Below are 27,465 nucleotides of genomic sequence, written 5' to 3'. Positions count from 1 at the left end.
ACAGTTTATGCATTTGTTTAGTGTCCCAAAGGTGATGTAATTTTTTTTCTATGGCAAAATACTTTTTTTTTTTAATCATGGCTTAATATGCAGAGACAACAATAAGTAAGCCATTCATAGATTGAGTGAAACCCAAGAAGTGCAGGGGTTTGAAGTAACAAATTACAAATACTCACATTACTGTAATTAGCTACTTTTCCCCAAGAATTGAACTTTTTTTAAGTAGTTTAAAAATTGTATACTTTTACTTGAGTACATTTTAAGTGCTGTAACTGTACTTTTACTGTGCTATTTTCTCACTGTCTGTGTTCTTTAGTTCCCTGTCCTGATTTTATTTTTATATATCAACGCAATTGGCTAGGGAGAGTCTTGTGACTCCCGTCAAATCAAATCACACGTAAAAACAATTTGAAGGGCAGCTGTAGATCTGGCGCCAACTGTGGACAATGCTTCAAGCACAATTTACAGCTGAACATAACCGGCCACACCTGAAAGAGATTTTTGCAGTGAAATAGGCCAATTGCTTGATCGTGTCATATGAGTTTAACTTGCTCAAGCCAGATATCTGCATTAATCCTGCCTCTAATTTGAAGAAACATATCGAGGTAAAGTTCATATTGTTGCTTACTAGATCCTGTGTGTCTATAATGTAGCCTGTAATTTAACTATCTATCACTGAGAGATTAATGCAATGTTATTAATAAGGCTGGGCAATAAAAATAACTAGATGTTTATCGGAAAAAAGAGATGTCCTAGATCATACTTTTGAGTAGTTTCTATATTTAGCCTATGTTTTACATCTAGAACAGGGGTGTTCATTACATCAATCATGATAGCAAGAGCACCACTGGTTGATCTAGATAAAATATAAAATATTAACTTTTTAATTCCTGACCTCTGTCTGTTGTTTGATTGACAGGCGGCTAATGTTTGAGCGCTAATGCGGGTTTGCACCTAAATTATCAAATACACTTCAGAATTCCGTGAATGCCCATCTTGATGAGTATTTAATGTAAACGTTTATGTCTAAAGTGAATTTAAACAGTGGGACAAAAAGCGTATTTGCATCAAAATGTCGGACTTGAAGTGTACATGTAACCGAATTGGGCACTGTCTAGTAGGCTATGTCATATAAAGGCTATCAATCAAACAACAATAACAAGGACACAAGAAAACCACTCACTACTTTTGGCTGAATAACTTGAGTAGCTTTAAAAGTATTCATGTAACAGAATAAAACAGTTATATAGTACAATAATAATATTTTTTTAATAATACTGACCCCTGATGTAGAGAGTGTGTTAATTGGTATAATAAATTACCAGGAAACTAGAGATGATAAAATAATTTATAATTATGCTTAGCCTTTATAACATAACATATAACATTTGCAGAGCAATAATTCAGGCAGAAAATTCCACCAGTAACAAACTTCATAAAATTGTGCATCATGCATTAGAATAAGAACAACTATTTCTGGGCTTAAAAGATACAAGAACTAAATCAATGTGGAACAAAAGGAGGACAATGTGGCCCCCATGTGCTACTTAAAGAAATAATTCACACAAAATTGAAAATTTTCTTATAATTTACTCAACCACATGCCATCTGTCTATGACTTTAATTCTTCAGAAGAACACAAATTAAGATTTTTAGAAGAATATTTCAGCTCTGTAGGTCCATTCAATGTAAGTGAAGGGGTGCCAAAAATGTCTACGCTCCAAAAAGCACATAAAAGAGACATAAAGGTAATACATACAACTCCAGTGGTTTAATCCATGACTTCAGAATTGATATGGCAGGTGTGGGTGATAAACAGATCAATATTTAAGTCAATTCTTGCTAGAAGTTCTTCTCTCTGCCCAGTAGTTGACGATGTGCATGAAGAATGTGAATCACCAAAACACAAGAAGAAAGTGAAAGTTAAAGTGGAGATTGACTGAGCAGGGAGGAGAATTAGTAAAAAAGGAATTAAATATTCATTTGTTTCTCACCACATCTATCATATCACTTCTGAAGACATGGATTAAATCACTGGAACAAACCCCAAGAAGACTGTCTGATGAATATGAATAATTACAAGCAGTACAATTATCGCAGGCAATAGGGGTTTTCACAGCTTCATTTGCAGTGTCTTAACATTCTATTGAAGGTGGCTTGTTTCTTCATTTTCATACAAAAACTGTGGATTTTGAGGTTGTATATGAGATTGCATGTCTTGTAAAAGAATTAGGACCAGAGTCTTTTTTATCATTCTGAAGTGTGTGAAACGCCTGCCTGCTGATGTCAGTCTGTTCTTTCTGTAGGCGACAAGAAATATTTATAAAGCAACACTTCCCACTATTGGTTGACTGTGGAAAGTGCAACATTGCAAGTGTTTTATCACATGCACTGAATATAATTTTGGATTTTACATCAGTTAATCTAATTTGTTATAACAATTATTTTATAATATAATAATAATGCTGTAATTAATTCACTTTTATAATTATTTGTAAAATACATGTTAATTTATTTTGTAAAATCTTGACTCAATAAAAATTTTGTATGTTTATTTTTAAATCATTTTTTAAAGATTTTTTGTTTGGACATTTTAACAAATGTTTTGCTGAAGATGAAGTGTGTAATTTTTTTGGTTGTTACAATAATTTCTCATATCCAAGTTTTACACACAGAGACATCTAGAAGCAAGCCATCCTCATAATTTGAGCAAAAAAGACATTTTTACACAAACTTGGATTAAATATGCAAAATATGTAGAATTATTTTTAAGATGGTAACTGGATGTCACTCAATAGTTAAGTCATGTGAAAACAATGTAACATGCCCACTCTTTGAAACATTTATTGTTGCATAATGGATTCTGTTTCGCATACTATTTTTTTATATTATGCAATTTACAGTATATAATGACCAGTATGCAGTAGCAGTATGGTGGTATTCCTTTCCGAACATAACTATCGTTTGTTTGAGTGCTCCGAAATTTCAACTTCAGTTAATGGCATGAGTTTGGGGTGAGACAACCTGTTTGCTATTCATTTGAGTGCCACGAGTGTCGCAGAAATTACACTCTTCATCTTTAGATAGACATTTTTAATAGTGCATTTCAGCAGCTTATGTTGTGTTTTGGTTGCTGGTCCCCTAGCTTAACCAGCTTCATCTGAAAGACCATGCTGGTCTACCAGCTAGACCTGCACCAAATCATCACTAGCCAGCATAAACCAGCCTAGACTAGCATGAGAATTGCATGCTGGTCAACAGGGGCATAGCAGTCATTTTAAAAGGGAGAGGGGGACAAATTACTTTTAATGTTTGTAGTATTTTAATTATTCAAATATTGCAAAATTAGCTGCAGAAATAAAGGGCATCTAGTGGAGCACTTGCTTCTGTTTCACACATGACAATAAAAGACTGAGCATAAGCTGATCCTGAATACATTATTTAATCAATTACAATAATGACAATTGTGCATGTGCAATTTATTTTTTCATTTTGGGATTTAAATGTATCCAAGTGGCTCGAGTGTTTTGACTACGCTCACCAAAATTCGTTCAGTTCCAATGATTCATTGACCATTTCTGGTGATGCCAGAAGGTGGTGACAAATGACTGTCTTGTGTGAAATTAGTTAGTCACTGAATCAATGATCAAAAGAAAATTTTAATCCTTTTAATTTGAAAATTTGTATGTCTACAGATCTACAAAGAGACTAAAGGTTTTAAAGGTTTTATAAGAACAAAGCAAATCTATCATCTCCCTACAGTTTGTGAGCTGCTGTGCATGACTTTTATAAAAAGACAACAATAATAGTCTTACAATAATTATAGTGAATTTCAATCATGTCCGTACGTTTTCATGTATAAAAAAGTGTGTCTACATATCTATTTACTTCAGTAAAATGCTTTCTAAGAACACAGCAGATCTATCTTTTTTCCTACAGTTTCTCGACTGCACACCAACTTAGAGGTAAAAAAACAGGAGATGTAAACACAGCGTAGTTCTAGCGGGAAGACTAGCAGCTATTCATCATCGCAACATTAGCTGGGTAATTCCCAGTCAATCACATGTAAACCGTTGCTTTATAAGTTTGCTCACAATCCATTACATTGCTGTTTGTGTGTGCTAACACGGCAACCTCCACCACTCCACCACCACCAGTTGAGTCCCGTCCTGCACGGAGGTAGGCTCCTCGCCCCTGCCTCCTATCTCCGGCAGGATATAACTGTTCCGAGTACAAATTCTTCGGACTGCCAGACGGGGCCTATGCCAAAGAGAGACATTACTTTTCTGTTTTATATTCATCAAATAAATGTCATCTTAAATTTCACTCAAGTCTGCAAGTCTTCCTGATAGAACTGATATTAAAAATAGCTTTACATATTTAATACAGATTGAATGATCTACTTGTATTGGCAAAAACAACCTATCAAATTTTTACCTCACAACCATAATGTAAAAAGAATAACTTAACGAAGACTCATGTGCTGGTATAAACTCCACTTACAATGTGTGTTTAAAAGAAAGATTGTCCTTTGGTTTTTTTCTACAGTGCATTTCACGTAATGCTGCCAATCAAGAATGATATGCCGATAAATAACTCTCATTTGTATGTTCCTCATCTCTAGAATATAAATTTAGATCAACGTCATAACAAGGTTAAATGAGCATTGTTGAAAGCAACTTTGTAGAAATGAATGGAGCCGCGTTGATCGTCTGACTGACAGCCTATTACGTAAGGGTTGTTTCGGCTCAAGAAACTCACCTATGATTGGCTTGATGGTCGCTCAATCAGCAAAATGTAACAAAATGCAAAGAATATTGTAAACAAATCCACCATTTGGACTCAGTATGGGTTTAGCTTGGAAAAGTGTGGGGGACATAAATCACCTTTTTAAAGAGTGCGGGGCTACGCCCTTGCTGGATAAGCTGGTCTTTTTAGCAGGGAAGATTTCAAATATCTGACTATGCAATCCAAATGATGCATTCCTTTGTTGTATGTGATATTATTATGTCATGCATATTAATTGTGAGTCTGTTCATTTCCTCAGAGTTTCCTCAGTAGAAGACTGAAGGGGTCCATTAAGCGGGCCAAGAGTCAGCCCAAACTGGACCGAACCAGTAGCTTCCGCCAAATGATCCTCCCTCGTTTCCGCAGCGCCGACCAGGACCGGTACTGTCCGAACCCTCTTCCCCTACACGCATACTGAAACTGTGATTGATTGTTTTGAGATACAGACAAATGCTACCATGATATTTCACTTCAAAAGTTCACTTTTGCCAGAAAGTACTTCTCTGATTCACTTCCCTCCTCCCCTTGTGGGCGGCAGTCCTCTCGACCCCTCTGCGTTTCTGGGGGACGGCAGGGCACTCCTCCGCCCCTGGCAGCAGCTCCATCGCTCCAGGCGGTCGTGGAGTCCAGTCCCCACTCGCCTCGCGGACGGCGGCTGGGCTACTCCATCCCCCGGTGGACAACAGAGGCGCTCCCCTGGGTGGATGGCAGTGTCGAGGACTCCGCGACGGGCATCCCTCCTCCCTCCCGGGTTTCGGCACCAGTGTAAATAAAAGAAAGGAGGAGGCGAGAACCGGGATGACAATATTAATAGTTTCATGAAAAACTAAAACAAATGACACAAACACACATGACGGTCACCTGACCGTAAACGATAGCTCTCTCGTCGCACCACCTTCTCAACTTTTATCCCTCTCGGAGGCTTAATTAGCTGGGGCGTAGGAAGATTTCAGGAAAAACTCGCTGTGCGCTTACTTGCAAACTGAGAAAATTTAATTGTTAGGCAAAGAGAGAGTACGCAAGTTGATTGGCTTCGCGATTACACGTCAAAGGGCCTATCAGCTTACACTATGTGAGCCGATTGGCTTTCTTTATTTCTTTATTATTATTTCACCCACACATAAATTCAAGACAAATGGCACAGACCAAATAGCACATATAGTCATGTGTGAATCAGGTCTCCAAGAGAAGCTATCCAAAGCTTATAATAGGGAGCCTGAGACATATTAAAATAATACATTACAAACAAATACTTAAACTAAACACCAGTCACATAACAAGGATATCATACAAAAATACACAATACAACATAAGACACACAAAAAGTAGATCAGGACAATGCTTTTAAGATCAACTGTAGTCTAGGTAGGCTACTGGCAAGGTTATAGATATAAACGTAAAAGTTCCTTTTTTAGTGTTTGACATATTACACGTGAGCGAGCTGATTGGCTAACAAATAACCAGTTCAAAGAATCAGCTTGAACCATTCAGAAATTCATGCCTAGTCATTTCCGCTTATTTTCATCTGTTCAGTCGATCCAACACTTCTGTTCAGTGGTTTCGATGAGGTTATTCTACGATAATTATTATTGTCGTATCAGTTATTTCAGATGTAAAGTTTAGCGATGTAAGACAAACTTTAATGTTTGATGCTTTTTTGATACTTTGATACGTGTTACTTATTTATTATGCAATTTTTTTGTCATTTTGGGAGCGTGACAGCCCCTGGTCACTGTTTGCGTTTCTCGTACGGAAAAGAGCAACTCAGATATTCTGCAAAATATCAAATTTTGGGTGCCACGAAAAAAGTGATACGGGTTTGGAACAACAAAGGGGGTGGGTAAATGATGACAGAAATAAAATGTTTCCTTTTATGGCTGCTGTATTACATTTTATAGCTGCGTCCGAATTCCTGTACTTTCGTAGCATGTACTGAACTCGATGAAGAACTTACTGCTAAACCATTGATGAAGTATGTTGTTTAGGTGTGCATGTGCGTAGTATAAAGACATTCCGGGACATACTGCATCTGCAAGTTCACACTCTTTTGACAAACTGACAACAACTGCGATAATAATTTACTTAGATATTGCAAAACAAGTACAATTGAACAATAAGCAACAACTTTCTTGCTACCTATAGTACTTAAGAGTAAACTTGAGCACCCAGCTCATGGTTTTCAGCAAAGTGTCCACTGGTTGCACAATTCAGAATCTCAGCAATTGCAGTACGTCATCCGGAAATTGTTCGCCTATTGGAACATGAATACTGAGTTTTCTGACATCTTACTCATTTGACGTACTGCTCTATGCGTACTATGTACAGTAGTATGGAAGTATGCATATTCGGACGCAAGCTATCTCCCCTTATGGTGTCTGTCTGTCTGTCACGTCTTCCTTTTTTTCAGTTACCACAGTTTACATAACATTTTGATTTCCTATGAGAAATATCTCTCTCTCCCTCCCCCACTATCCCTCCATCATTTCTTTCATACTGACTCACTCCTTTGGGTCTATTTTTATACCTCCATCTCTCTCTCTGTGTGTATCTCTCTCTCCCCCACACTGTATGTATTTAATGCTGTGAGGCTGAATGTATACATACACACTGATTCTGAGAAGACACAGAGAAGCGATACATCACTAGTAGGGATGAAACAATTTATCATACTTTTTCTCAATTGTTATTTATGTAATCATACTTCTCGATAAGCTTGATAATATTCTTTTAGCTCTTTCAAGTGTTCGTGGCTCTAAACTGCGAAGTGAATGTGTGTGTGCGCGCTTGTATGTATGTTTGAAGGTACAGTACAGGTGAAGGTGTGTGATGTAATTATGCTAGCTTTTCAGTTATATTTGGGCCGAGACTGATTAGAAGCTTTCTCTTAAACATTTATGTAAATATATACATTTATTGTTCTGGCTTTAAAGATCTATTTTGAACTGAATATCATTGCTGTTGTGTTTCGGCATTGCTGGTATAGTTAATTATTTTATTTTATTATTTACTTGGTAAATAAATACCAGTAGTTTTGATATCCATATTACCATATGAATGTGAAACAGCTTCCATGGGCAGTCCTGTCCATTAATGACAAACTTCTTTGCAAAACTCTTCCATTTTTTATTTGGCATGCTCAGATGGAAATCAGTACGGTTGTGTTTTGGCTGAAGCTGTACTCTTGGAATGCTGTTTGTCCAATCACTGAAGTGAACCGGAAGTACATAACTTCTAAAGAAGTCAAAATGTGGTGTAGTCAAAATGCAAAATGAACACTCGCTTAGCACCAAATGTGAGTGAAAATTGGCTTTGCTGTGTAAATAAAATAATTTGGCTTTGGTGAGAATATAAAACACAATGTTGATTCACAAAAATACATTTTGACTTGTACCTGCTTTTCTTTAAAATAAGTAAAAATCTGGGATACAATGAGGTGCTTACAATGGAAGTTAATGGGGCCAATCCATAAATGTTAAAATACTCACTGTTTCAAAAGTAAAGCCATAAGACTTTATGTGTGTGAAAACAATATGTGTGTGGACATGATTTTAGTGTGATCTTTTCTGTGTAAAGTTATATTCAATTTTTCATCTTCATTTCCATGACGATGTAATGCTGTAAACCGTAGAACTACGGTACCTTAAAAATAGAAAATGTAAACAACTTTACAGCTCAAATAATACACAAGTTTTAACAAAAGAATTAATACAATTATTTATAATTTTATAAAAATGTATAAAATTATAAGCTTCACATTTTGCCTTTAATCCCTCATAAGTGTCTCACTGTTTTTTGCTTCTTTTTTAAGAAAAAAAATTATTGGTGTCTAGTAAGAAATATTTGTGAGTGGTACATTTTCCCAATTCCCCTGCCATTGGCAGGTGTGGCAAAAAGTTAAAGGGTATTGACGCTGACTACCACCCCTGGAGTTGCGAGTTCGAATCCAGGGTATGCTGACTGCTGAGTGACTCCAGCCAGGTCTCCTAAGCAACCTAATTGGCCCGGTTGCTAGGGAGGGTAGAGTCACATGGGGTAACCTCCTCGTGGTCGTGATTAGGGGTTCTCGCTCTCAATGGCACGCGTTGTAAGTTGTGCATGGATCGTGGAGAGTAGCATGAGCCTCTACGTGCTGTGAGTCTCTGCGGTGTCATGCACAGTGAGCCACGTGATGTGCAGATTGACGGTCTCATAAGCTGAGGCAACTGAGACTTGTCCACCACCACCTGAACTGAGATGAGTAACCGTGCCACCATGTGGACCTACCAAGTAGTGGGAATTGGGTATGCCAAATTGGGAGAAAAGTGTATACATTTAAAAAAAAAAAAAAAAGAAGGATAGTTTGTACTATGGATGTAATTATGTGCTGTGCTCCTGTGTGATAAGATCGTTCAGTCATGTTGTTTTTGCTCCTTATAGGACCCGTCTGATGCAGAGCTTCAAGGAATCACACTCCCATGAGTCTTTGCTGTCTCCAAGCAGTGCGGCCGAGGCTTTGGATTTAACACTTGATGAAGATGCCGTCATCAAGCCTGTTCACTCCAGTATACTGGGACAGGAGTACTGCTTTGAGGTAGCGTGAGGTTTTCTTGACCTCCCTGGGATCTATAGCAAACTATAGATTGAGGCTGTGTTCCAAAAGCTTGGGCTCTTTTACCTTGAAGCATTTTATGTATGCATTTTAACTCTCAAAATTACTTCCTGTTTGGAGCCATTCTGCCCTCTGGAAATTTGTGATCTGCTCTTTCTTATTACACTGATGGTTGAAATATTGAAACTCATTTTTTTCTTCCCTTAGGTGACAACTGCTTCAGGAACAAAGTGTTTTGCTTGTCGGTCAGCTGCGGAGCGAGACAAATGGATAGAGAACCTACAGAGAGCTGTCAAACCAAATAAAGTGAGTGGATAGAAGAATACGATTTTCACTCATTTTGTGATGGCATCAGTCTAGTTCAGTAACAACCTCCCCTCTAATTTCCATCTTTGAATTTGTTTGAACGATTGCTTTTATTTTTTATTTAATTGGTGCCGAAGTACCAGAAATTTTGGCATCCCTATTCCCGAGTGTATGTGAAACAGCTTCCATGAGCTTTCTTGTCCAATAATGACACACAATTCTGTGCAAAACTCTTCCATTTTTAATTTGGCATACTCAGATGGATCCCAAAGGCCATGCAGACTACCGGATTCTCTTGCAGACGTCTATTATCTGTGTGTTTTATGAGAGTTCTGAGCATTAAACACTGACTTGGTGAAATGAGTGATGTGGATTGACTCGTCCAGATGTTCAGGCAGCAGGAGTTTGGGCTGACTTGTTATGTGTGGAAAACGTGACACAGGCTTCCAAAAATCAGTCCTGCAGCAGATGCGTTGTCACTGTTGCAACGTAGGAGAACAAACCAAGGGTGCTCATTAGTTCTGTTTATTAGCTGATTACTTGAAGAAGTTTTTACAGTGATGGAAAAAGCCACAGATGTGCATCACTGATTAGTTGATGGCAAACCAAGCAAGCACTCACTTAGTTTTGAAAATTGTGACTTTACATAAAAGTTTTTTGAACATATGGCACTATGGTAGTGCCATGTTTTGTTTTGTTTTAGTGACATGTACCAAGGAAATACCATGGTGTTTTTTAAAGAGGTCTCAGCCTCATACTGTACACCCACATGGTAGACCACATCTGATGCATAGTGCATACAAAACTGGATAGCACTTGTGAAATTGCCAGCTCCAATCAGACCGCCTGAATTGAAGGATTAGTAGTTCACCCAAACCCGTATGACTTGCTTTTTTCTGTGGAACACAAAAGGAGAAATTCGGAATAATCTACTGGCTGATCCTTTCTAATGACAAAGCTTTCAAGCTTCAAAAAGAATGCAAAAGCAGCAACATTATTTGAATAATTTTTTCCATGCCAGTCTATTATTATGGTATGACCTATTTCAGATAAACTCGCCTCTAAACTGCATTTAAAAACAAAACAACTGTGACTGACAGCTTTACATGTCAGTCAGAAAGTCTGTTCCTGTTTAAGTGGGTTTTTCTTCTGTATAAGCTGTAATGTGGATCAGACTTTATTTCGTAGTCTAAGTTCTGGCTATATACCGTAAGTCCCTTGAAATACCATGTACTGTATATACCATGGTATATGAAAAGGGTAATTGTGGAGGTGAGGGCGTGGTCAAGGACATCCAACTGAGATGAATTGTGACTAATTACCATTTCCATGTTCACAGTGAGTGTTGGGGGAGATAAAAGACAGCCCAGTCCACCAAAAGAGAGAGAGAAAGCCCAGCTGAAAAGCTGTTTGTGTGTTGGGCACTGCCGTGTGCTCGAAGAGCTCCAGAAAGTCCTCCGGGTCATCTTGTGCCCCCATCTTTGCCAGCGTTGCATGGTAGTTCGCTGCTGCTGGGGACGCTGCGTGCAGCCCCACCTTGGGTACCAAGCTCTGCAACACCCGTCTGTCCTCTTCTTGGCCTGAAAGCAGCGCCTTGAAGCGCTGTTGCTGCTCCGCCCGCAGATCCATGAGGGCCTAGTGTTGAGCCCGGTGGATGCTGGCGAGGGATCAGAACACTTCCTCCAGTGGCGAAGACAACTCCATAGCAGCGTACCTTCCTCCTTATCCCTGGTTTCGGCACCAGTGTAACAGATGTTCGTATTTCGATTAAAAGGAGGAAGCGGAACATGGTGATTCCAACTCAGGAATGTCACTTTTTATTAATAGAAAATAAACACATTCGCTTAAAGCGCAATGGTGAAGCTTCAATTTAAACACTCAAATGTTGAAACATGGCAGCGGCCAACACACAAACAGCTTCTCAGCTGGGCTCTTTCTCTCCCTTTTGGTGGATTGGGCTGTCTTTTATCTCCCCCAACACTCACTGTGAACATGGAAATGTAGTTAGTCACAATTCATCTCAGGTGGATGTCCTTACCGCTTTCTCTCTCCCCAGACGGGTGCTTGACCATGCTCTCACCTCCACAGTAATCATTCAGTACTATGGTATATTTCAAAAGCCCAAGGTATTAACATCTGATACCATCACTTTGCCATGGTACTGCCAAAGTAGTTTTTGGAAAGGGCTGAAGCTTTTGTAATCTGTTTTTGAAGCTATATTCAGCTAAACTATAATTGTCAATAGAAAATGAGTGTTACATTGGACACTCAGTATGAATGACTCATTCTTTATAACCACTGCATCACTTTAGCCTCACAGTATGATTTCAAATATAATATTCTCTTCTAAGCTCTGCCACCATTAAACCTGCCATCTGTCCTGTCTTTTCAGAATTTTTTTCACTGTACATTGAAGGTTATACAAAGCTCCTCACCTTTGGTTTACAGTGGCCCCTAAAAGTTTATGGACAATTAAGCCACACTTAATAATGTCTTGTTATTGCATTAGATCAGGGGTTTGCAAACATGGATCCAGGGACCACTAGGCGGCCGCAAAAGGAAAGAGAAAATAATAGCAAACAATTTATAAAAATAGGTTAACATTTGACAAACTTTCTGTTTCATTCTGCTTTCTAAAGACTGGTCGAAAATCAATGATTACTTCATTTTATTGACAGCTATAGTTTTGACAGTAATACATTTTAAAAAATCTACATAGTTTTAGATTCTTAAAAAATAATGACATAAATAGTTTTCATTTATCACGTAATGTCATACAAAGTCCAGTAAACATAAAAAAGCTATTTTGTTATCTGTTTAGTCTCAATTGCTTCTGTCTCTTTAAGTAATCTCAGACTGACATGATGTTCAGTGGGGGGCTTTGTGTGGGCCATAACATCTGTTGCAGGGCTCCCTGTTCTTCTATTCTAATTTTTTCTATTAGCAAAAGTAATGTTTGGGAGTCTAACATTTATGTTTCCTATTGACACACTAAAGCTGAAGATATAAATAACCATCTTGAGACAAATGCTTTTGTGAAACATGTTATGTGCCTAAGACTTTTGCACATTTGCAAAAAAATAAGATTTCTGGAAAATATTGAAAAATGTGTTCATCTCTCCTTTCATGCAATATACATACTTCTGAGAATAGATTACACTTGTGTTGTCTTCCTAGGAAGTTTCTCCATGAGACTGTCACATTTAGCTTGCTAACAGGGGGATGTAAAGTAATAGTTATGATGTTAGTCTTTTGAAAATAACGTGTTGTTTATAATATCAAGCTTACTATTTTTATCACACAGTAATAACTGGACTTTATACATTAAAATGAATAGCTTTATGTTTTAGGAAGGGGTCCTTAGCAAGGGGATCATCATATTTGGGGGTCCTTGATGACTAAAAGTTTGAAAACTCTGTATTAGATCACAAAATATCAAACCAAGTGGCTTTTTATTTTAAAGAAACATAGCAATAGCACACTTTTCATGCACAGTTTCACTAAAAGGAAGTTTGGTAGATTTTGAATGAAAAAACAATTGTTCAAAATGAAGACAAAATGTATTTGGACACTTGTCAAACATTAGTGAAGTCCATAGATAATGTGATAAACTACATGTGTGTTAACTGTGGCTGCTAGGGGACCTGTGTGAACTAAGGGGAACTGACTTCATACATCCACTAAAAATCACCTTATTGGATAAAAGAAATTGCAAAAATGGCACAGGAATACTCAAGTTATTTCTGAGGAAAGCTCTAGCATCATTTGTTTATAGATGTGCCAAAAGTGTCCAAGTACTTTCTGGGTCCACTAGATGTATTATGATGCTAATATGAATTTGTTAGCATTAGCGCTACCTTACCATCTGTTCTTACTCAGGACAACAGTCGTCGCGTTGACAACGTTCTGAAGCTGTGGATCATCGAGGCCAGAGAGCTCCCGCCCAAAAAGCGCTATTATTGTGAACTGTGCTTGGATGACATGCTATACGCCCGCACCACCAGCAAACCCCGAACTGATACTGTGTTCTGGGGTGAGCACTTTGAATTCAACAACTTGCCAGCTGTCCGCAACCTCCGCCTTCATCTTTATAAAGAGACAGACAAGAAAAGACGCAAGGTAAAGACAACCTACCTTATGATTGGGGGGATTCAGAATTCAGAAATGTATGTACATTTTTCAGTTAAAATTTTCATTAATATTTTAAGCTAATGATATAATTTGTAATGGACTTTTTTTAATTATTCAATTAGAAAATTTAAGTACTAATCTTTATATATAAATTATATAAGTGTCTTTTGGTGCATCCTGCTTTTTTAATTAATTAGTAATTATATATTGAAATATATATAATAAGTAATTATTATAATTTTTTTTTGTCAATTTCTATAATCATACTAGGAGAAGAGCACATACTTAGGCTTGGTAAGTATCCCCATTTCCAGCATCACCGGTCGCCAGTTCGTGGAGCAGTGGTACCCAGTCATTCAGCCCAGCATCCTGGCCAAGGGTGGGGGTGTGGGAGGGGGCAAAATCATCAACGCCTCCTTACGACTCAAGTCACGCTTTCAGACCATGAGCATTCTACCCATGGAGCTTTATAAAGAGTTTGCAGAGTATGTAACCAACAACTACCGAACGCTGTGCGCGGTTCTGGAACCATTACTGAGTGTCAAGAGTAAAGAGGAAGTTGCCTGTGCACTGGTACACATCCTGCAGAGCACGGGGAAGGCCAAGGTAGGACCTCTTTTGAATAATCTCTGTTTGTTTGTTATGTATGTGCTCCATTCCAAAACCTAGTAAGCTGTCTACCTAGACAACATTTCAAAGCTATGTTGGTGTACTGCCATGGGCATGCAATGGCCATTCTAAATGGTTGACTATGTTTAGTTATTATTCATTATGCTGCGTCCTAAGATACCTTGTTTTGGCAAATTTTTAAAGCAGCATCCCATGTATCCTTCGCAGTGAAGGTAATTCCAGAATGCATAGTGTCGAGCTCATTGAAAACATAAATCAAATGTATTGATGGCAAGAAAAATGTTGATTAAAAATGTATTATATATATATATATATATATATATATATATATATATATATATATATATATATATATATATAATTTATATTATATTTATCATAATCAATAGATATTAATGCTGTCAGTTCCATAAATTAAATGAATTGCATGAATAAATAATAAATAAAATGAATCACATGCATATTTGCTAAGAAAATCCCAGAAATGAAGACAAATAGCGACTTTAGAAGTGAATAAATTGTTTGTTTGAAAATACAGGATTTCCCAGCTAATTCAGGATAGTGGGGAAAGTCTGGGGCATTGACAGTAGTAGCGCATGGGTGAACATTATCTTAGCATCATTCTAACATTTTAGCATATCAAATCAGTAATTTATGATGTAAGGATGCAGTCAAAAGACAGCTGCCTATGAAGTCAACAGGCAGCCCACTTTGTTTTGGATCAGAGCCATTTAGTTTGATTATAAACAAGTAATTTGTGTAGTGATTACAGATGTCTGTTATTTTGCTCTAAACTAGGACTTTCTTTCCGATATGGCAATGTGTGAGGTGGATCGATTCAATGACCGAGAGCACCTTATCTTCAGAGAGAACACACTGGCCACCAAAGCCATAGAAGAGTACCTCAAACTCATTGGACACAAGTACCTCAAAGACGTTTTAGGTAGCAATTCTATACATCATTAGATAGTCAAAAAGATTTTGAGATTGTTTTGAGAGATTTTAACTCAGAAATGTTACTGTATGATGGATGACACATTAATGGTTATTTGTATACAGGTGATTTTATCCGAGCCCTGTATGAATCAGAGGAGAACTGTGAAGTTGACCCAATGAGAACACCGCCTTCTGTATTACCCGAACATCAAGCCAACCTCCGGATGTGCTGTGAGCTTGCACTCTGCAAAATCATCAATTCTCATTGGTTAGTTATTTACACCAACATATGGTGAACCTGAGAAGCTAGTCTTAGGGGCTGTTCACACAGGACTGTTCTTGCATTCAAAAAGGCAAAACAAAACACAGGTGTCTTGAGACACATTATTAAAACTGTTTTTAATATGATGCTGCATTTTAAAAATGCAGAATTCATGGCATGAGACAGTGTTTTGCAATGGTCAAAAACATCCATCTAGGGCATGTTTACACAGGAATTTACTTTTTTAAATAGTGCAGACGAATGCAAGAACTCAATGTTAATTTTTTAAAAGGCATAGTTCACCCAAAAAGTTCTGTTATTATTTACTCACCCTAATATAGTTCCAAAAACAAATTACTTTCTTTATTGTGGAACACAAACGGAGATGTTAAGCAGAATGTTAGCCTCAGTCACCATTCACTTTCATTGCAAGTCCCTAATATTTTTCCATGTTGGAACCCCCTGTTTATTCCCCCCATACTATAAAAGTGACTGGGCATGTAATTTTGCCTAACATTTCCATTTTTGTTCCACAGAAGAAAGTAAGACATACTAGTTTGGAACATCGTGAGAGACAGATTAAATTATGATTAAATGATGACTGATGATTAAAATAATTTTGGGGTGAACTATGCCTTTAAGAAACTCTAATTTTTCTTATGCATAGTGACTGTAAATTCAGTAAATTCTAATAGAAATAAGACATTTCCTTTGTTATTCCCAGTGCATTTCCAAGAGAACTGAAAGAGGTGTTTGCATCCTGGCGCGTTCGTTGCGCAGAGAGAGGAAGAGAGGACATTGCAGATCGACTCATCAGCGGTTCCCTCTTTCTGCGGTTCCTGTGTCCAGCTGTCATGTCTCCGTCATTATTCAACCTTACGCAGGAATATCCCGATGAACAAACTTCACGTACACTCACTCTCATAGCCAAAGTGGTGCAGAACCTGGCAAACTTCTCAAAGTTAGTTCACACATTTTTTTTGGAATGGCATAATGTTTGCTATATGAATACTGAGATTACTTTGAGAATACTACTAATATTTGTAATAGTACAAAGCTATACATAACAGTATCGGGCACTCTGAACTGTATCAAAACAACATTTTTGGTTGGTAAAAAATTACATATTGCATGTCACAGCTTTCTGAAGTCACACAAAATTATGTGCCCCAAAACAAAATACACTGGGAAAAAAGTTCAAGCCATCCCAAAACAAAAAAGTCAAGATTTGTATAATTAGTGGCTTCCTAAAATTATGTTCAAGGAGGAAAAAAGAAATACTGAGGATTGTTGTATTTTAGCTCTAGCGGATGCACCAATGAATCGGACGCTGATATTTATCAAACAGTTATTGATCAAATTAAAACCATCATCATATCGTTTTAAGCATGAAAACATCAATATGAAAAACTGATGTTTAATTTTAGTGGTCGACCAATGTGGGTTTTTGATACCAATATCTAGAGAGCAGGATGGCCGATATAATTGCCGATAAACATAATACAGTGTAACAACAATAGTTCAGATGTACACATGTACAACATTTACTCAAATTTGCATAAACTTGAAAAGAAAAAACCTTGACAACATGAAGTATTGACCATCCATTGACTAATCTATTAGTAGGTTTTTGAACTGACACAAGGGAAAGTTAACACTTCTGTTAATCGTCCAAGCGAACACGGTTATCGGCCGATAACCGTGATAATGCCCCAAATAATGGTCGATTCATCAGCCTGGCCGATATATCGGTCTATCACTAGTTAATTTATAATTCATTATCATCAATCTTTGTAAAAACTCTTTGAATACAAATGCATAGCCTAGAAATAATGATAGCCACAGAATATAGAAAGGTTGGCACAATATGTAATATAAAAAAACTATTCTTTTTCATTCTCACATTAATAAGGAAAACCGTCATTACAGACATGACAGTTGTGAAAGTTGCACTTACATATACATGATGAGGTAAAACTTTCCAAAATGCTATTAAACCAGCTAACTTTGACTTCTTTTACATTGGTATGGTATCCATTAAGGCTACTTGCTTGATTGATTGAATGATTGATTGATTGATTGATTGATTGATTGATTGATTGATTGATTGATTGATTGAGTTAAGATTAAAATCGTAATATGGCCTTGGGCAATTACTAAACCTTGAAAGCTTAAAAATAGACTGCATTCAACTATTCATTCAGCACTTCAGTCAGCATTGTGTAAGCAAGCGGCACCCTTTAGCGGTCTGGATGGTCATTATCCATTATACCACTATAATTAAAAGGGGCGTTTTGTTCCTTTGGTAACTTTAGATTTTTCCAATATGTGGTTGACAAAATGTGTGTTCTGTTGTTTTGAACTGCAAAAGCAGAAGTGCAAAAATGTTTTAGAAGTGCAAAATAATATTTTTTTCACTTGTTTTGACTTTTACTTATTTTTCAATATTTTTTTATCTTCTATTTATCTCTCGTTGTGGCTGTCTTGAAAACTTTGGCCAGTCATGTGTCAACAGGTCCAATCCATGTTCAATAGAAATAATTTATTTTTAGAACAATGAAAAGCTTTTGTACCTCTTTGAAAAATTTTAAAACATATTTGTGGTGGTGGCGTAGTGGGCTAAAGCGCATAATTATTAATCAGAAGGTTTGATCCCCACGGCCACCACCATTGTGTCCTTGAGCAAGGCACTTATCTCCAGGTTGCTCCGGGGGGATTGTCCCTGTAATAAGGACTCTGTAAGTCGCTTTGGATAAACGCATCTGCCAAATGCATAAATGTAAATGTAAATATTTCCTGAGCAAAACAATGATCTGGTGACAAAATAAGATAAGTGGCAAAATATCAGTATCGGCCAATAATATTTTGGTAAAATAGGTGCAACCTTAGTTGTATACTTTATTTTAAGAAAATCAAGTTAGTTCTTCTCAAATTTTACTGTTGTTTAAATGTAGAATTAATTTTAAAGCTGGTTATTTAACGTTATGAGATTGCCAGTATAGACAACATTATTATTTTCATCCAAACCTACATATGGTACATTTAAATCAGGAACCACCCTTTGGAGCAACTTGTGGTGAAGTGTCCTGCTCAAACACACACTCAGGGGATCTATTTAATGCTCCAGATTATGACTTTTGGGCTTTCAGCCCAGATCCTTCGCCATTAAGCTATAACAAACTACTTTGCTGCTGTTTATGATCAACTTAATCATTGTTGTCATTATCAGCACGATCATAATTATCACCATCATCATCTTTGGCGGTGTACCATTCACCAAATTGTACTCTCTGCTCTCACCGTTTCCTGACTGTATTTTAGGTTTGGCAGTAAGGAGGAGTACATGTGCTTCATGAATGAGTTTTTAGAGATGGAGTGGGGCTCCATGCAGCAATTCCTGTACGAGATCTCCAATCTAGATAGCGTGAGCAATGCAGGAGCCTTTGAGGGTTACATAGACTTGGGAAGGGAGCTCTCAATCCTGCACAGTCTTCTATGGGAAGTTATGGCACAACTAAGTAAGGTAGCTGCTGTTTGATAATCTAGAAGAAGATGATTATGATTATCAACTTACATTTGTAATTGGTCATCAGTTTGGCCTCTTGCTCTCTCTCTCTCTCTCTCTCTCTCTCTCTGTATTTTAGGATGCAATCATTAAACTTGGACCATTGCCCCGCCTTCTCAATGACATTAGCATGGCCCTTCGTAACCCTCATCTCCAAAGACAGCCCAGTCATCAGACAGACAGACAGCCTCCAGAGAGACAGACAGACAGATTGCTCTCCAGACCGAGCTTCAACAGGGGTGTCTCATCGGAATTCCAAAACCTTATGATGAGAGACCTGAACAGGTAGAGTGTTGTGTTATTATATGGCACTTTCCAAGAAAAGGGTGCAAAAAGGGCATGAAATCATTACCAAAGAAAATTATAATTAAATAAATGGTCAAAATGGTGAAATGTGGTGCTTAACCTTAAGCCATTTTATAAGCCATTTTATTTACGTTGGGTTTGCAATTTTCGTAACCCTGTTACCTTAGTTTACCAGCATTAGCATTAAATAATTATCCAATCTAAAAGAATATTCAGGGTTCAATAAGTTAAGCTCAATCAACAGCATTTGTGGCATGTGTTCATTACCAGTGGATTACCATTACAATGGAAGTGAATGGGGCCAATTTTTGGAGGGTTTAAAGGCAGAAATGTGAATCTTATAATAAAAAAAGAATTACTTCTTTTAAAACTCTCTTTTTGAAGCTGTAAATTTGTTTAAATTGTAATTTTTACAGTCATTTTAGAGTTTTAGTGTTTGTTGACATTACATCGACATGGCAACGAAGTTGTAAAATTGGCTATAACTTGACAGGAACATTTGTAGCTGTGTTAATTTTTGCTGGAGAAATGTAAGTAACTTAAGTACAGTAACAAAGTATTTGTTCTTTGTTATTATACACCTCTGACTGTGTGGAAGCTCACTAAACCTTTTAAAACTAAGCTTATGTGAACGTTTCATAATATATTGTTATTGGAGAAAATCATTGTGGATCCATTTCCCCATTTTATCACCTCATATAGTTCAGTTGAGATTACTCGCCTGCCTTCTCCAACCTCTGCGATGTCCAGCGGTGGAGCTCCTCCATCTCGGCCTGGAATTGGGGGATTTGCAGACCGAGATCATCCTCACCGAGCCTCATCTAAAGACGTTTTCTATGTTGCCCGCCCCCCACTGGCCCGGTCCAGTCCCGCGTACTGTACTAGCAGTTCTGATATTACTGATCCAGACCCAAAGGTAAGTCCCAAAAAGAATGGTTATGCTTGGTTGGGGGGTTCCACTTAAGTAATTTAGAATTGTTTTATGACTATGGTCAGTGCTGTTTGGTCCAAACTCTTATTTGAATAACAGCTCGCTCCCTAGCACACGTTTCAGCAGCTTTTCTGAGGGTCTGTGGGTTCGCTTTGATCCTGTGGGAGAAGAATGCATCACTGACCTGCTAACTGCATGGTCAAAAACCACCCTAGCATGGCGAAAGAGGGCTACAAGACGATGTGGGTGCTGTCCATACATACGAGATTCTTTACGTTAATCTTGCATCACCATTTGGGATTCAGTAATTAAAGGAATAGTTCGCCAATAAAATGAAAATTCTGTGAGTGTTTATTCACCCTCATGTCATTCTAAACCTGTATGCTGGTTGTTTTTTTCCTGTTGAACACTAAAGGAGAATTTTCAAAGTATAGGGCTACACAATTATTTGAAATAAAATCTGAATCGTGATATGAACTTGTGCGATAATTAAACTGCAAAGGGCTGCAATTGCTCACTATAAATTTACGCGCGCTGCTCTGTCCTGTTTATCGCAGTTCAAATTGAAATCACAAAGTTTTTCAAAATAATTGCAATATGACTTGTTGTCCAAATCATCCCCTATTGAAGATTCTTTAGATTCTTTCAGATTCTTTCTGAAGTGGTCAAAGCAATTATAAAAAATCCAAACATTTTACTCTCTCAAGCTTCTTTCACTTTTGCAGTGACTTAAAAATCACTCTACGATAACAGGTGGAAAATGTAACAGTATAAATTAGACCGTAAATGCAATTGTAAATATAAACATAATAATAGTTATTGAAAAATAAACCATGACCTTTAGTTAGTCTAACATAAATCTCATAAATATTTGTTTCACTACAACTGTGATCGTCATGGACATAATTTGATATTCCACTTTATTTTCAAAGTTTGGACATGAACTTTATTACCACCAGCTGGTGGAATCTCCAAACTGCAAATGCGGGAAATGGAAGTGGAGCGTAGTTCTAGCGGGAAGACCAGCAGGTGTACATCATCACATCATTAGCTGGATAACTCCTAGCCAATCGCACGTAAGCCATTGCTTTATAAGTCTGCTCACAATCTATCACATTGCTGTTTCGGTGTGCTAACACTGCAACCTCCACCTCCCCACCACCACCAGTTGAGCCCTGTCCCGCAGGGGGGTAGGCTCCTCGCCCCTGCCTGCTATCTCCAGCAGGACATGACGTTCCGGGTACAACTCCCTCGGACTGCCGGACGGGGCCTACGCCAAAGAGAGAGACATTACCTCCCGTTTTACATCTATCAAATAAATGGCATCTCAAACTTCACTCAAGCCTGCGTGTCTTCCCGATAGAACTGAATGCTTTTGAAATGTCTTTGTGCAATTACATATTTCTCAAGAAATTACAAATTGTGCTTAGTACTATTAAATTACACACAATACACCCACAGTTTGTACGCATACACCCACAGATAGCGCAAACACTCCCATCCACGGCCACTTGTGCCAAAATTGCGCTTAGAATTACCGTTCATGCGAAAATGAGATTAGCTCGTAGCATTGCGCTTTGCGCAGTTATGAAAATATAGCTCGATATTTTTTCCATTAAGCATTTAATTTCCTAAAATTAAGCATTTTAAGCCATTTCAAGCATTGACATATGCAATGCAGTGTAATGTTTAATTTCTATTTGAATTACAATGGTAGGAAACATTTATCATGCACTGAAATGTTATATTTTTGACAAAATGCTGCAGTTTTAATTCTCCTGTTTTTGACTGAAAAAACGGCAGAAGATGTGCAGTGATTGTCATTGATCTTCTACGATACCAGTTGTACTAAATTGCTCACATGACATTAAAAAAAATTAAAGAAAAATGTAATCATCATAACTAAAAATCTTACCCTCCACCATAGCTCTCAAATCAAACATGGTCACTTTAGACATGTTAAGTTAGACATCAATGACGTTTGGTCAGGAGACTAAAGGCATATGACGTAAAACTCATGTAATGTGCCATTTTTGTAGTCAATATGACTTTTGTAGTATCTTGTTGCGGAGATTATCAATAAATAAATATGTAAAATTCTGTTCCTCACAAAAGCTGTTGTATGGCTTCAGATGGTTTAATATACAGTATAGTATATTAGTATAGCACAGTATAGAGTTCATTATGGTGCTTTTATTGTGCCTTTTTTGTCATCTTTGGGGCTTGACAGATGTCACTATCAACTGTTGTTGTATGGGAAATATCTCCTTTTGTGTCCCACTGAAAAAATAAGGGTTTGGAATGACATGAGTGAGTGATAATAATTTTTGGGTGAACTATTCCATTACAATTAAAGGTATATTTCACCCAAAAATTATTGTTATGATTTACGAAATTGCTTTCATTCTTCCATGAAACACATAAGGAGGTGTTCTTTTTATTTTCATTTTCCAATGAAAGTGAATGGTGACGAAGTCTGTCAGTCCATATCATTCTGGTGTGGATCAACACAAGGGTGAGTATATGATGGCAGAATTTTTATTTTGGATGAACTATTCCTTTAATACACAGTACCATCTACTCACATGCTGTCAAGCCACGTACGTAAGCAAACTCACTTTGGCTATAAATGGCAGTTAGCTGCAGCGTACTCCCATCATAGGTTCTAAGTCTTAATGAAAGCATCTTTACTGTATGATGGACCTCCAGGACTCCAGAATGAACAGCGTCTCTAACCTGCAGTCTATGGGGGACATGCTCATGCTCTTCCCAGGCCTCCATTGCCGGCCTCGGCAGCTACGGTGGACTCGCAGGCTTGGGAGGAGGACTCGGAGGTCAGCTGCGTGCCGGAGGACGCATGTCGGCCGGATCCGGGGGTTCCAGCATGTCCGGGGGTCTGAGACTGAGCCAGATGGGGACCACGACCGACTCACTGTCCCAGCAGCAACAGCAGCAGGCCGCCGCCCTTCGCTACCCCCTCTCCTTCCAGAACCCTCTGTTCCACCTCGCTGCAGATGGGCCACAGCTTCACCACCAGCACAGTCGGGCACAACCGCCTCCTCCGCTCCTGCTCGCCCCAGAGCCGGACTCTTCACACCCCTCTTACATCCCGCAGTTTGCCCACGGTGGGTTCTCTCGAAGTGAGGATCTCTCCAGCCTCAGACCAGGACCTCATCTGGGTCAGCCGAGCATCATTCACTCCCACAGCTATAGTGATGACTACACTCGACATAACCAGAGCGACTACGGGCGACGACAAATCCCAATGCATTTGCAGGTATTTTCTTTAGTTTTTTTTTATTGGTTTAAAAATTCTACATCCTTTTGATTATTATATAATAATCTAAATATAAATAGTTTATGCTAATAGTCAATGTTAACTGATGTCATTTCAATACCATTAAATAGTTCGCCCCCACCCAAATAAAAATGTGGTCATAGGTTACCCTCACCCTCACGTCGTTTCTAAACCGCATTACTTTTGTCTTATGCGGAACACAAACAGAATAATTTTTAATAATTAATGAATAATCCAAGACCATCTTTTCAGTGCAATGGCAGTAGATAGTAACTCTCTTTAAAGCATTTAAAAGGATATAAAAGGATCACAAAAGTAGTTGCATTACCTTTATCCATTCCTCATGAAAACTAAACATGGTTTTACTACAGAAACCATAGTGGAAGTATGCATAAGTATAATTCATATTAACCACAACATTTACCATGAATTTACTACAGTAACTATAGTTCCATTATGATATTTGTAGTAAAAATATAATTGCACAATTTTAAATGGTTTACTACAAGAACCACATTTTAACCATGATATTTGTGTTTATACTGTTGTAATAATACAGGAAACCCAAAACTATGGTACTAAATAATCATGAATTATTGTTACTGTAGTTAAACCAACGAATCCTAGAGTTTTCCACCTACACCTACCAAACTTGGCACAGACCTTCAGACTGCTCTGACACGGGATGCAGTGACTTTTATAACTGATCTAATTTAAGATTTTCGATTAGCACAAGGTCAAATCACAACAACAACAAAAAAAAAAACATAAACTTACATTGTTAAAATGGACCAATACTATTTAATCTGTCTGTCTGTCGGTCTATCTATCTATCTATCTATCTATCTATCTATCTATCTATCTATCTATCTATCTATCTATCTATCTATCTGTCTGTCTGTCTGTCTCTCTGTCTCTCTGTCTGTCTATCTGGCTGTCTGTCTGTCTATTTATCTATCTGTCTGTCTATCTATCTATCTGTCTGTCTGTCTGTCTCTCTGTCTGTCTGTCTGTCTGTCAGTCTGTCTGTTTATCCATCTACAGTGGCTGTCTGTCTGATGAGGCTTTGTCAAGCCAACATCTATGTTTGTGTTCACAAACTTTACCTATGTATTTGTTTTTTTTATTCTTTCTGTACTTTGAAATTGCTATTTTTTAACACAATTTCTGAGTAAATAATTTAGAAATCCGTTACAGAAATGGTCATTGTTATTTAATTATGTGTCTGGTGATCAGGAGCAGCAACAGATGACAGGAATGACATCACAGACCGGCACATCTCATTCTTCCCTTGCCACGCCTCCTTCCACTGTTCAGCCTGTCCGTCAAAGCTCCATGGTTCCTCCCACTCAGCGAATGAAATTACAACCCTCGCTTCAGCTGTCTGTGAGTTCTGCCGCTGGCGCCCCTACAGGCAAGACCAGACCTCAGAGCGGAAACCTGCTCCAGTCCCCTGAGTCAGGCTTTGGGGGCCGGCAGCAGGGCCCTCGACAGCAGCTGTCCGTCAAAGACAATACTCCCCCGGGTCTACCCCATCAGCAGAGCTCCACCAGGGAGAGCCAGGGGTCCCAGGGCTCTCAGGGCGGAACTCCACAGTCCACACAGCAATCCAAATCGCATCAGGAACGCCAGCAGGTCCAGCAACAGCATCTACTCAAGCCTACCATGAGCAAACAGGTGCTCAGATCCAAATTATTCATTTTCACTTGTAGTGAAACATGTCTTTTGAAAGTCACTGAATTTTATACAGGGTTCCCACAGTCATGGAAAACCTGAAAATATAAGGATATTTTAAAAATGGCCTGGAAAAGTCATGGAAATTTCTATAGTGAAGATAGATTTTTATAGATTTACTCTGCCTAAAAATATCTCATCTGCTAGAGAAATATATATAAAAAAGCTAGATATTGCTTTTTGTATAGTAAAACTTACATAGTAATAGAGTTCATAGTGTCTTATTTGTTGAAATTTAAAAGAAATGAAACTTGGTCTGTTTCCACACTTACATGATGTTTTATTTTAATTTTCTTTAGGGCTCTTCACAATCTCCTTCCACCCTCAATCCCCTGACCCCTGCCTCTGAGCGAACCGTCGCCTGGGTGTCCAACATGCCCCATCTGTCTGCTGACATCGAGAGTTCCCGCATCGACAGAGAAGAATTCAAGCTGAAGGAGTATTCAAAGAGCATGGACGAGTCACGCCTGGACAGGGTGTGTTTCTCGTTTACTAAACTAGCTATTCTAGCTACTGTATATGCTATAACTTCCCTTTATGCCTATTCCATATTTAAAAAAACAATCTTATTTAGTGCGATGTAAATTGCAGTTTTAGAAAGCTCTTGTGCATTTTGCACTTGGTAAAACTCTATTGCAGTTGGTTAGTAGGGTTCTTATCTTATAGAAATTACTTGTTTGTGGTGGCATTTTTGCATAATGACATTGCAGCAGTTCTGAGGTGAAATGTCCACTGAGTGGCGCTAAAAGCAAGTGAAATGTTCTTACAAACAGATTAGGCCTGAGTTCTAAATTGCATACTACCCATACTACATGTAATACTTTTGCCATATCTGTCTATGGCAGAAATAGTAAGAGTAGTATTTTAGTATGCAATTCCGAACTCATCCTCAGTTTTGAAAGTTAATGCTCTGCTGAGTTTTAAAGCAACAGAACCGTGCTCCCCACACAAACCTTAAACGTAAACATTACCATTAGTGTCAGAAATAGCAAATGTGAGATCTTGCGTGCTCTTCTGGAATCGTATCCCAGTAATTGGCTGGCAGCCATATCAGCCTGCAGCTCTTGCCTGGTTGCCCACTTAAGCTAAGCAGTGTTGAGCTTGGTCAATGCCTGGATGGGAGATCCCTTGGGGAAAACTGTGGTTGTTGCTGGAAGAGGTATTAGGGAGGCCAGCAGGGGGTGCTCATCCTATGGTCTGTGTGGGTCCTAATGCCCCAGTATAGTCAAGGGGACACTATACTCTAAAAAAGCACCGTCTTTCGGATAAGACATTAAAACTGAGGTCCTAACTCTCTGTGGTCATTAAAAATCCCAGGGCATTCTTTCGTAAACAGTAGGGGTTTAACCCCGGTGTCCTGGCCAAATTCCCCCACTGGCCCTTATCTATCCATCCATCTTCAACCGCTTATCCGAAGTCGGGTCGCGGGGGCAGCAGCTCCAGCAGGGGGCCCCAAACTTCCCTATCCCGAGCCACATTAACCAGCTCTGACTGGGGGACCCTGAGGCGTTCCCAGGCCAGTGTGGAGATGTAATCTCTCCACCTGGGTCTTCCCCGAGGCCTCCTCCCAGCTGGACGTGCCTGAAACACCTCCCTAGGGAGGCGGCCAGGGGGCATCGTTATCAGATGCCCAAACCACCTCAACTGACTCCTTTCGACGCAAAGGAGCAGCGGCTCTACTCGAGCTCCTCACGGATGACTGAGCTCCTCACCCTATCTCTAAGGGAGAAGCCCGCCACCCTTCTGAGGAAGCCCATTTCGGCCGCTCGGACTCGGGACCTAGTTCTTTCGGTCATGACCCAGCCTTCATGACCATAGGTGAGGGTAGGAACAAAAATTGACCGGTAGATCGAGAGCTTTGCCTTTCGGCTCAGCTCTCTTTTAAGTGACTAACGGTCGCGATAGAGCGAGTGCAATACCGCCCCCGCTGCCCCGATTCTCCGGCCAACCTCCCGCTCCATTGTCCCCTCACTCGTGAACAAGACCCCGA

The 27,465-nt window shown here is 38.7% G+C and overlaps 1 protein-coding gene across 8 annotated transcripts in view; it reads left to right on the top strand.

Annotated features, from left to right (window-relative positions):
- Positions 1-27,465, top strand: part of syngap1b (synaptic Ras GTPase activating protein 1b) — a 172,420-nt gene that overhangs the window by 119,639 nt on the left and 25,316 nt on the right. For 7 of the 8 annotated variants that reach the window (XM_052144284.1, XM_052144282.1, XM_052144281.1 and 4 more), the window contains 14 exons: positions 5,048-5,169; positions 9,205-9,358; positions 9,584-9,682; positions 13,562-13,801; positions 14,084-14,419; positions 15,242-15,386; positions 15,503-15,647; positions 16,366-16,602; positions 18,963-19,164; positions 19,286-19,491; positions 20,215-20,428; positions 23,217-23,720; positions 24,978-25,418; positions 25,775-25,951. In XM_052144284.1, the coding sequence (XP_052000244.1) occupies positions 5,048-5,169; positions 9,205-9,358; positions 9,584-9,682; positions 13,562-13,801; positions 14,084-14,419; positions 15,242-15,386; positions 15,503-15,647; positions 16,366-16,602; positions 18,963-19,164; positions 19,286-19,491; positions 20,215-20,428; positions 23,217-23,720; positions 24,978-25,418; positions 25,775-25,951 (3,222 nt within the window). Of the gene's footprint in view, positions 1-5,047; positions 5,170-7,415; positions 7,434-9,204; positions 9,359-9,583; positions 9,683-13,561; positions 13,802-14,083; positions 14,420-15,241; positions 15,387-15,502; positions 15,648-16,365; positions 16,603-18,962; positions 19,165-19,285; positions 19,492-20,214; positions 20,429-23,216; positions 23,721-24,977; positions 25,419-25,774; positions 25,952-27,465 lie in introns of those variants that run through there. The other variant, XM_052144288.1, reaches the window with a different exon arrangement.

The sequence above is a fragment of the Xyrauchen texanus genome, chromosome 15 (assembly GCF_025860055.1).
Source record: "Xyrauchen texanus isolate HMW12.3.18 chromosome 15, RBS_HiC_50CHRs, whole genome shotgun sequence".
Lineage (NCBI taxonomy): Eukaryota > Metazoa > Chordata > Actinopteri > Cypriniformes > Catostomidae > Xyrauchen > Xyrauchen texanus.
This window is presented reverse-complemented; position numbering and strand designations above follow the sequence as displayed.